Source organism: Sparus aurata, chromosome 5, assembly GCF_900880675.1.
Source record: "Sparus aurata chromosome 5, fSpaAur1.1, whole genome shotgun sequence".
NCBI classification, from domain to species: Eukaryota; Metazoa; Chordata; class Actinopteri; order Spariformes; family Sparidae; genus Sparus; species Sparus aurata.
The window spans coordinates 35111007-35123135 of NC_044191.1; the positions used below are offsets into that span (position 1 = coordinate 35111007).

General features: G+C 39.0%; 1 protein-coding gene and 1 pseudogene across 1 annotated transcript; both read left to right on the forward strand.

Moving 5' to 3' along the window:
• Nucleotides 1-1439: 1439 nt before the first annotated feature.
• On the forward strand, nt 1440-3426 carry LOC115581321 (phospholipase A2-like; annotated as a pseudogene).
• Nucleotides 3427-5508: 2082 nt separating this feature from the next.
• Nucleotides 5509-9944, forward strand: LOC115581320 (phospholipase A2-like). Its single transcript, XM_030416303.1, has 4 exons — nt 5509-5548; nt 6687-6843; nt 6933-7069; nt 9823-9944. Exons 1-4 carry the CDS (start codon nt 5509-5511, stop codon nt 9942-9944), a joined length of 456 nt encoding a protein of 151 aa, XP_030272163.1.
• Nucleotides 9945-12129: the final 2185 nt, after the last annotated feature.

Genomic DNA, 12129 nt, shown 5'->3' on the forward strand with positions numbered 1-12129 from the left:
GGAAATTGGGGGTCAGGGTTAGAAGAGAGGCAGATGAAGTGATGCACCCATCATGCCTAGTGCCTACCGTACCAGCCTGTGTTATGATCTGGGGTTGATTCAGTTGGTCAGGTCAGCTGACTACCTGAATATACTGAATGACCAAGTTTTCCCATCAATGGGTTTTTTCTTCGCTGATCACAAGGGCGTATTCCAAGATGACAACGCCACGATTCATCAGGCTCAAACTGTGAAAGACCACCACAGAGTCCTGACCTGAACCTCACTGAGATGTGCTTCAGAAGCCCTCATGCAGCGGGCTGACTCTCCCATCATCAATACAAGATGAAGACTGTGACCAAAAGTTAATGCAACTCTGGACAGAAATAAATGTTGTGATATTGTATATGCTCATCAAAGCGATGCCACGGAGAATGTGTGCTGTAATCAAAGCTGAAGGCGGTCCAATGGGCTGCGATCACTAGCATCAGAGATTAATTTGACCCAGATCCTTGACAGAACCTGGGACATCGTAGATCTGGACCAGCGCCAATTTGATCAGGATCAGGCACCTTCTTTGTCACTACAAGATAAATATGTGATCTTATAATCCTGTCCTGGTTAGGACGCCCTCTTATATCATATAAATCATATGATTGTAATATTTACATTCTAACAAGGATGTGGACTTCAGTGGAAAATAAAAGGAGGACAGCAGAGATAAAATTACACAACATTTCTCTGGGAGAGAAAAAGGATCGTTGAATCCTAGAATAGTTGCCAGTGACAATCTGTTAGGCCCTGGATTTAACCAGAACTAGTTATAGTTGCTGTTATCACTGCACACACACTTTAATTGGTTCTCATAAACTTTATGAGCTGTTTAAATTCTTATGTTAATGCGCTAGCTACTGTACAAATTCAACATCTGTGTATTCAGTCTATCAAACAAAATGACAAGCAGCTGATTAAAAAAACATTTTTTAAGCAGCATCATAATGAAACTTTAGACGTCTGTGACTGAAGTTGAAAAGAAGTCTGACATTATATTGTTCAAACTTTAATTATTAACCCTGTCAGGACCTGAACATCACTAGTGAACATTTAAAAGATGTCAAAGAACTTTTATTCTGGCTCGTCACTGGACGTCTTTTCAAGTCATCAAAGACGTTGGTTTGACATCTGTTCGATATGTTCCTGGTCAGTGAGTTTGTTTAATGAACCGATTGTCACACTTGGAACTGAACCAACACAGACACAGATCAGGTACACCCTCATTTAAAGTTCACACCCACTTGTTTCCATCTTTTCTTTTTTTTCTCACCTGCTGCTCTATAAGAACGGCTGCACCAACACCCTCACCATCCAGACCATCCAGTCCATCTTCACCATCCAAACCATCTTCACCATCCAGACCATCTTCACCATCTTCACCATCCTGACCATCTCTGACTGCAGCCATGAACGTGTCAGGTCCTCTGCTGATGCTGCTTCTCACTGGTAAGAAAACAACTGACAATATGGATCTAAGAAATGATCTTTGTGTCTCATTCATGGATGTTTCTGTTCTGCTGATTTGATCCATATTTGTATTTGTGTGCCTCAGCAGCCTGTATAGTCAGCAGTGAGGAGCAGAGCAATGGTGTATGGCAGTTTGGGAGGATGATCAGCTGTGTCCAGCCTCGTGTTAACGTATTAAAGTAGAACAAGTACGGCTGCTACTGCGGCCTCGGTGGGCAGGGAACTCCTGTGGATGAACTGGACCAGTAAGTTGTTTTTCAGTCAACATTTTAAAAACTAAATACTTGGGGATTTTCTCAAACACGCACTCTTTCCTTCTGTGTTCAGGTGCTGCAAAGTTCATGATGACTGCTATGGAGCACAAATGAGGGATCCTGAATGCAAGACTTTCTTTAACAAGCCTTATTTTATTCATTATCGGTACACCTGTACAGAACACCGGCCGACCTGCTCAGGTAAGACTGAACCAGGATGCTTTAACTTAACAATTTAAACATCGAATTTGTGGTGTTTTTAAACACTTTGGTGGTGAAAACCTGTAACGATGCTGGTGAGAATTTGACAAAAGGCTTGATATTAAAGGATCAGTTCACTCCAGAATCAAAATGCATATCTGTACATGCATATCTGACCTGTAACGTTATTTTAATTATTTTAGTTGATTGTTCTGGTGTTCAGTCCGACACCGACCATGTTCACTTGGAGCTCAGTACAGTTACAGTTACAGTGTTAATAATATGCGTATTTCACATTGTTGCTTAAGTTTTTTTTTTGCTGTAACTGATGTTATGCCTTAAAATCAAGTGTAGTTCCCAATATTCCAGGGTAGAGTTTGTTTGTTCCTGGAGTAATAATAATAATAATAATAATAATAATACATTTTATTTGTTTGATGGGGCCTTTCAAGTTACCCAAGGTCACCTTACATAGGATAAAAGCACAAAATCACAGAATAACATCACAGAATATTAAAAACAAACATTGACATAAAAAGAAAAAGAAAAGAAAAGAAAAGTGTAGTGCACAGTGACCAGTCAGAGTGAGTATGCCAGTTTGAACAGGTGGGTTTTGAGTTTGGATTTGAATGTTGCGATGGAGTCTGACTGTCTTATGTGTGGGGGGAGAGAGTTCCATAGTCTGGGTGCTGAGCAGCTGAAGGCTCGGGCACCCATGGTACTGAGGCGTGGTGTGGGGATGGTTAGCAGTCCAGCAGAGGTTGAGCTGAGGGTGCGAGAGGGGCTGTATTCGTGGAGGAGGTTGCAGAGGTAGGTGGGGGCTAGATGGTGGAGAGCTTTGTATGTGAGGAGGAGGTTTATGTGGTGGATGCAGTATTGTACAGGGAGCCAGTGAAGTTGGATGAGAATAGGGGTGATGTGGTCAGATGATTTGGTGCGGGTGATAATCCGGGCGGCTGAGTTCTGGATGATTTGCAGTCTGTTGATAAGTTTGGTGGGGAGTCCGGTGAGGAGGGCATTGCAGTAGTCGATGCGGGAAGTGACAAATGAATGAACCAGGATTTCGGTGCTGGACTGGGACAGTGATGGGTGGAGTCTGGAGATATTTCGGAGGTGGAAGAAGGCAGTCCGGGTGATGTTTTTGATGTGAGGTGCAAATGAGAGGGTGCTGTCCAGAATGACGCCGAGGCTCTTGACTTGTGCAGAGAAGGGTACAGACTTGTGGGGAGAAGGGTACAGGAGTAGAAACTGTATATATAAAAAATAATGCCATTTCAATGTCATGTCTTTAATTTATTTAGTGTTTGTGACATCACAATCTTTATTATGTGTATTTTATGTCTTCACAGGGACCAACAAGAAGTGCCAGGCTGCTGCATGTGAGTGCGATCGGGCAGCAGCTCTCTGCTTCGCTCGGGCCAAATACAACCCTAAACACAAGTTCCTGAATCAGAGACGCTGTAAAAAATGAGTTAACCAACAAAACACACACGAGAGAACGTTGGATTTCTCTTTCAAGTTTAATTTTTTCATGATTTTTGAACAAAAACTGATTTAAAATAAGTTTGATTATATAAGAAAATGTTTAACTTGATCAAAAACAGGAAGTGAGATTCTCAGTTTGGATTTCAACCTCTCTGTGTCCTCATGTCTGCAGAGCTTCTGTAGCAGACGTTACAGCTGAGCTGATCTCACCATCCAGTCACAGTCTCTTATGATTTATACTGTTTTATCAGTTAAAGGAATAGTTCATGTAAAAATACAAATCCAGTCGTAATCTCTTTGCTGAATTAGCTGTTAGCACTTCCTGTTTGCAGTGAACCTGTGGATGTACAGACAACTATCACTGGATCACTGTGATACTGAAGACAACTTAAAAACATGATTTTTATAAGGCAGGTTCTGCACATGTGAGAAATTACTGGATTTTCATTTGTGGGTGAACTGTTCCTTTAAAGAATAATCAAAATAACCTGTTGTGTGTTTATGCTTCATGTGTAACTACAAATCTACAGACAAATCTGAGTCCAATCAGTACAGCATTCAAATAAAAACATTCACTTGCGTTTCTTGTGTCTTCTGTCAATTCTTCTGTCTGACTAACTGAAGAACAAGACGTCATTTTAATAGTATAAATTCAAAGATATAAATTACTGAATTACTTCACTTCAAAACAAGATTTTAAGTCTCGTCATCTCAGAAGTGTTTTGTCATAGTTGATCATCTTTTCTCAACATTTTAGCTGCATGTCATCTTGTTTGATAGAGTGAATACACAGATTGGACAGTTGAATTTGTACAGTAGCTAAAGCATTAAGATAATATTTAAACAGCTGATAAAGAGGACCAATCAAAGTGTGTGTTCAGTGACACTGATAAGAGCTATTAAAATCAGTTCTTGTTAAATCCGGAACCTGACAGATTATCACCAGCAACTATTTGATCAGGATCAGTCACCTCCTTCGTCTCTACCAGAGAAATGTTGTGTAATATTTCATCTAATCTCTGAAGTCCTTCTTTTATTTTCCATTGGAAATTCCACAGAAATCATGTGTGGTATATTTTTTTTATTTTGACGCCTGAAGTTACTGAATCTGTCAGTTTTGTGCACAAAATGCGAGCTAAGATTTCGTGTAGTTTATCCTTGTTAGTGTCTAAATATCTTGGCATATGGTCACAGACTTCTCAAGAAAGAGGGCGTTAACTATCCATGATAGGATGGATAAGATTAAATATTACACAGCATTTATCTGATAGTGACAAAGGAGGTGCCAGATCCTGATCTGATTGGCGCTGGTCCAGATCTTGGAGGTCACTGATTCTGTTCTGGCAGGATCTGGTATAAATTCAGCCTTAATGACACTGATCACACTCTGATAGTCATCATAAACTACATGAGCTATTAAAACTGCCCTTGTTATATTCATCTAACATATCCTTCAGTGTCTTTATCTCTAAATGTTTTTGATGTCGATGATGGGTTCAAGTTTTTACAGTATAATGTTAGACTTCACAGGCGTCTAAACGACTTATTGTGGTTCAAAATTAAAGTTTTTATGACACTAGATTTTACTTCATGCAGCAAAAACTACAGAGAGGATTGAAACCTCAGCAGCCTGTTGGAGGCATGAACTTCATCAGGAAAGCTACTCATCAGGTTTAATACACAACATGCTTTGGTCATCAAGCCTTCATCAAGTAGGATAAGATTCAAGGGCCGCATCCTTTCTGAAGCTTTTTCAGCTTATAGTAAAATTTGGCGTCATAAAAACTTTAATTTTGAATGAAAATAAGTTGTTTAGAAGTCTAATATAACTTTGTAAAAACTTTCATTCGGAACCCTGTCAGGACTACACCTGGACTTTTATCCTGGCTCTCAACTGGACGTCTTTGAACCGATTGTCACACTTGGAACTGCACCAAACACAGAAAGTCTGACAGGTAAGACATTATCCAAAGTTCACACCCACTTGTTTCAGTCTTATCTCACCTGCTGCTCTATAAGAACGGCTGCGCCAACACCCTCACCATCCAGACCACTACTGACTGCAGCCATGAATGTGTCAGGTCCTCTGCTGATGCTGCTTCTCACTGGTAAGAAAATAACTGACAATATATGGGGCGCCGTTTGTAATGTTGCGCATGCTAAAATAAACAGCAACTTTTCGCCACATTTAGCAACAAACCACGTTTAAAAAAACATGTGAATATGTGAACAGCTATATTTGTGAACTTTGTGATATTTACTTATTTTTAAAAAATATAATGTCAAAGTCAAATATAAAATGTTTTTTAAATATAAATGTTAAATATTAACTCAAAATGTGAAATGTTATATATAAATGTAAATGTTAAATATAAATCTATATGTTCAATATATATATGTTAAATTTAAATGCTAAATGTTAAATATGAATATAAATGATAATATAAATATAATTGTTTAATATAAATCAAAGTTAAATTTAAATATAGATGCTAAATGTTAAATCTAAATCTGAATTTAAATGATAAATCTAAATCTAAATGTTGAATATAAATGTAAAATATAAATCTACATTTAAATGTTAAATATGACTATAATGGTTAAATATGAATCTAAATGTTAAATCTAAATCTAAATGTTAAATATGAATATAATTGTTAAATATGAATCTAAATGTTAAATTTGAATATAAATGTAAATGTTAAATTCAAATGTAAATATTAAATTCAAATGTAAATGCTAAATGTTAAATCTAAATCTAAATCTAAATATTACTTTTAAACCTACATCTAAATCCAAATGTTAAATTTCAATATAAATGCTGAATGTTAAATCTAGGGAGGCAGTTTGAATTTGCATATTAGCTAAATATTTAGTTTCACCCATGATTTAGATTCATCATTTAGCATTTAGAATTAACATTTAGATTTAGATTTAACATTTAGATTTAAATGTAACATTTAGATTTATATTTTTCCATTTAGATCTAACATTGACATTATATTTTCACAAGAGAAGAAATATCACAAAGTTCCCAAATATTGCTGTAAATCTGGTAACATTTTAAAATGTATACATGTTAAATGTGGTGAAAAGTTGCTGTTATTTTAGCATGCGCATCTTAACATTCGGCACCCCATAGACAATATGCATGCATAAAATGATCTCTATGTCTATTTTAAGGTCTTTCATGGATATTTCTGTTTTGCTGATTGGATCCATATTTGGATTTGTGTGTCTCAGCAGCCTGTATCGTCAGCGGTGAGAAGCAGATCAATGCTGTATGGCAGTTTGGGTACATGATCAGCTGTGTTCAGCCTGGTGTTTGCCCTTTCAAGTACCTCAACTACGGCTGCTACTGCGGCCTCGGTGGGCAGGGAACTCCTGTGGATGAAGTGGACCAGTAGGTTGTTTTTCAGTTAACATTTATAAAAAAAACTAAATAAATGTGCGATATTCTCAATCAGGCACTCTTTCCTTCTGTGTTCTCAGGTGCTGCAAAGTTCATGATGACTGTTATGGAGCATGCATGAAGAATCCTGCTTGCAGGGGTTTCTTCTCATTTCTTTTAACACCATATACTCTTCCTTACTGGTACAGTTGTTCAAAAGGCCAGGTGACCTGCTCAGGTAAGACTAAATCAGAATGCTTCAACACAACAATTTAGACATCACATTTTTGGTGTTCTTGTATGGGGATTGTAAAGTTGACTCTGGCACTCGCGCGAGAGGGAGGCTGGAGAAATAAGACACATCTCTTTACAAAATAGAGGAAGCACTAAAATACTTATGCACAACAATCAGTTCTATCATCACAATTCAGTCACTACAAAGTTTGAAAAAATAGCTTCTTACCTTAAGTTAGAACAGACCAAAGATGCCTTGGCTCAACTTCTTATGGTTGCCATCCTGGTTTCCAGGAAGAAGAGAGGTGATGTCCTGCTTTAATCCAGCTTCTGACAAATGGAACTGGGTTGAATTTGTCCAGGGGAGGTCTGGTGAGGTCCACAAACAGGAGTGAAGACAGGCTGTCCTCCTGCAACCTGTTGTGGGTCTGGTTGTCGGTGTTATTAACTGCAGAAAAGCCTTGTTCGCACTTAGCTGACGTGGGGAGATACGTGCGACTTGCTATGCACAGTCTTTCCACTGTTTTCCCCGGTGCAGTGCCTGTAGTTTCCAGTCTCGAAACTGCTCCATGGCCTCCCTGGTTGGTTCGCCAAGCTCTTTCAGAATGCTGTGCACTTCTGGTTCGCCATGCAAAATCAAGTCCTACTGCTCTCCTGGCCAACAACGCTTGTCAAGAGCTTTGAGCAACAGGACCAAATCTGACTCTGGTAATCGCTTAGTTAGAGACGTAATCACTGATTCATAAAACTGAGACCGCATGATGTCTTTCATGAAGCAAGGTGCTTCAGAAATCCCTTGTATTTTTGCCTCTTAAGATCATTGCGTGATGTGTCCTCACTGGCTGTTTTGAAATGGAGTGCTAGTGCAGGGAAATCTTTCTGTTTTGCTTTTCTGTTTTAAAGCTGCTGGCAACCCATCTGATGGTGAAGATTTGACCTATTTTCAGTATTTCCATGTCGAGCTCGGCCGCTGATTCTCTATGCAATCTGGTGTTCCTGGGTGACTGATTGTAGAGTGAATATAACTTTGAAATAAAGAACTCAAACTGATTATTGCCAGCCACTTCTTTAAGAGCATCTTTGACAGCTAGTTCTGATCTATGCACCAGGCAGTGAACAGACTGCACGTTCGGAAACTTTTCTTTGAGTCTAATGACAAGCCCACTGGCTTTTCCTGTGAGCACCGCAGCTCCATTGGTGGCGGTGCTTATCAGGTGCATCTTCAAAAAGTCATCATCTATTCCGGCTTTATGTTGACTCGCAATCATCAAGTTATAAATGGATTCAGCATCGACCCCATCTGTAATTTCCACTAGATCCAGGAAAACATTGTCTACATCCCCCTTCCAGCTGACATCACATTTTACGTAGAAGAAGAATTTGCGGTGCATTTCCTTGGCAATGTGGCTGATTATTTCTGCGCATGCATGGTCAGATTTGTGGATATTACCAACTTTGGCTCCATTAAGCTCCTGCATTGTCATGAGTGGGTTGAGCTTTTTGTATGATAGCCTTTCCTTTGCCACGGTGTAAGCTGTTCTGAACGAGACTGTGGTTTTTTTGAGTAAATCAGAACTGTATATCGATGAAAGTGTTCGGGAGGGTGTCTTTCTCTTTCATCTGGGTTATTTCCACTGACCTTGTGTGGGCCTTGCTGTCCTTTTGTCTGTAGATCTTCTTTCGTAGCCTCTTTGCTTCAGAGCTAGTAACATCACCATTGATCCATTCTTTGCAAGGTGTAAACCTGGTCCCTTTTCTGAGAGTAGTAACGTTTTTGCTTTCCTGCAACTAAACACCCCAATTTTCCTGCCTTAATGTCAAGCCAAGGGTTGCAGTCTTTCCATTCGCCCACCTGCTTCGTTGTCCAACCAGCCAGCAAGTCACTTGTGCTAGCAGCAGTAGCAGCTAACATTCCCTCAGCACCTGCTGTGTCTTTGGCGGACTCGGCCTCAACTTCATGTAGTTCTTCTGGGGATCTGAGGATCCTCTGTTCCGGTAGCGAGTGGGCCCACTGTTCTATCTGCACCAGCATCGTGTTTCGGTGCATCCTCATCTCTGAGTGCCACCTTTTTGGATGTGATCCCAAAGTGTGTGAGTGATACACTCTGGTTTAGCGTTTGCTTGCTAGCTATATTTAGTACAACTTCTCAACGTTACGTCTTTCTTCTGTTTGGCGCCCATGGCTTATTTGCATACATACACAGGACTGGCTGGCTCCACTTAACAAAAAATAGAACATATTTGTGAATAAATGTTTTGAATTCTGAATACTGGACATGGTGAGCTTAAAAACATTTTACTGACCATTAGTGACAATGAAATATATTTTTGTTCTTTTTTTGACAAAATTTTAGTCTTTCAAGCGGGGATCGGGGTTTATATTTATATATAAGTAAATATCACAAAGTTCACAAATATTGCTATAAATCTGGTCAAAAGTAACATACAAAAAACATTTCACATATGTTTTTTAAACATGTTTTTTTGCTAAATGTGGCAAGAAGTTGCTGTTTATTTTAGCATGTGCTCCATATTTTTAAGCGCTTTTGTGGTGACATTTTTTGACTACACTGGTGAGAATTTGACAAAAGGCTTGATTTCTTTTTAATGTGAGTGAATATAAAGGGTCACTTCACCTCAGAATCAAAAGTCTATATTTTTCCTCTGACCTGCAGCATTATTTTATCCATCTTTATTTATTTAGTGGTTGTAACATCACAATCTGTATTATGTGTATTTTTGACTCTGTCTCCACAGCATTCAATGGCAAGTGCCAGGCTGCTGCATGTGAGTGCGATCGGGCAGCAGCTCTCTGCTTCGCTCGGGCCAAATACAACCCTAAACACCACAACCTGGATCAGAGACTCTGTAAAAAATGAGTTAACCAACAAAATACACAAGAGAGAACGTTGGATTTCTCTTTAAAAAGTATCATTTCTTTATCATTTTTAAACAAAACCTGATTCAAAAGAAGTTTGATTCTATAAAAAAAATGGTTGACTTTATCAAAAACAGGAAGTGGGATTCTCAGTTTGGATTTCAACCTCTCTGTGTCCTCATGTCTGCAGAGTTCTGCAGCAGAGGTTACAGCTGTGCTGATCTCACCATCCAGCTGTGGCTGTGGCTCAGGGGGTAGAGCCAGCATCTTGTGATCAGAAGGTTGCTGGTTCAGTTCTCTTGGTATGCATATCAAAGTGTCCTTGGGCAAGATTCTGAACCCCAAATTGATCCTAATGTGCTGGTCGGCACCTTGCATGGCAGCCACCACCATGAGTGTGTGAATGTATGAATTAGTGTAAGTCGCTTTGGACAAAAAGTGTCTGATAAAATGTAAAGTAGCTGCAGACTTGATTTAAAATGTAAATAACAACATGAAATAACTGAATTTAAAGAATAATCAAAATCACATGTTGTGTGTTTATGCATCATATGTAACTACAAATCTACAGACACATCTGGGTCCAATCAGTTCAGCATTCAAATAAAAACATTCACATGTCAGTTTCTGATTGATACTAACTTATAAGACAGGAAGATTTAAACTGTCATCATTATGGATTATACATCGACATCATCATGCAGAAATTTTAACTAATATCGATGCAAGATTTCCACAGTTTGAGATTAAAGGAAGGTAAAAACGTCAGGAGAATATTTAGGTTAAGTTTTAACAAAACACTCCAAGTAGCTGCAACAACACGTTCTTATTATTTCAAAATAAGAGTCTGGATCATGGCTCTGTGGATTATATTGGCTTGTAGAGAAGAGTGGTCACATACTTGTTGTCCATGATATTTTGTCTGACAGACAGAGCGACTGATTCATAATTTCCCCTTGATTTCACTAGTTTGCATGCTGTAGTAACAGATTTCTATTTCCTAACTCAACAACTCACTAAACTGACACATTTGTTAAGGTAGTCTGGTGATATTGGGTTACTAGTTCAATGCTTCTCCTTCTCCTTCTTGTCCATGTCAGAAGACATCCTGTGGTCATGGAAAAGATGTTTTCAGAAGGGTCAAATTGTTGGCGTGCATCAAGCAAAGAAAACAACTGAAACTACTAAAACTGTGTTCAGAATTTTGATCGTAGTTATTCAGTTAATTATAAATCAGAGTTACAAACTGATAGTTAAGTACCTTTTTATGAGACTGATTTGGTGAATTGGCTCTTTTCCCTTCGTCAATGTTGGTGCCCCGAGGTGATCTAATATAAATTGGGTCTTATCATAATTAATAATTAGCTCTGATAAGGATGATTTATTATTGATAGTCAAATTTAACCCAAAATTCCCTATTAATGGTGCATGAAGCACTACACTATAGAATGAGCAGGTTTTTCCATCAATGGATTTTTTCTTCACTGATGACACGGACAGACTCCAAGAAAGGCATGATTCATCAGCCAGACTCTCCCATCATTTCCACACAAACAATCACAAACCCATTGTGAACTGAACCAACACAGACAGTTTGTGAGGTACACCCTCATTTAAAGTTCACACCCACTTGTCTCCATCTTTTCTCTTTTTTTCTCACCTGCTGCTCTATAAGAACAGCTGCACCAACACCCTCACCATCCAGAATATCCAGACTATCCAGACCATCCAGACCATCCATATTTGTATCTGTGTGCTTCAGCAGCCTGTACAGGCAGCGGTGAGGAGCGGTTCGGTTCTGTATTGGACTTTAAAAACATAATCGGGTGTGTTCAGCCTGGTGTTAACCCTTTCAAGTACAATAACTACGGCTGCTACTGCAGCTTCGGTGGACATGGAACTCCTGTGGATGAAGTCGACCAGTAGGTTGTTTTTCAGTCAACATTTTAAAAACTAAATAAATGTGGGATTTTCTCAAACATGCACTCTTTCCTTCTGTGTTCAGGTGCTGCAAAGTTCATGATGAATTCTACGGAGTGCAAATGAGGATTCCTCAATGCAGGGGTTTCTTTAAACAGCGATATTTTATCTATTCTCCGTATGAACAGGTTTTTCCATCAATGAATTTTTTCTTCGCTGATGACACCGGCATATTCCAAGATGTCACTGACACGATTCATGGGCCC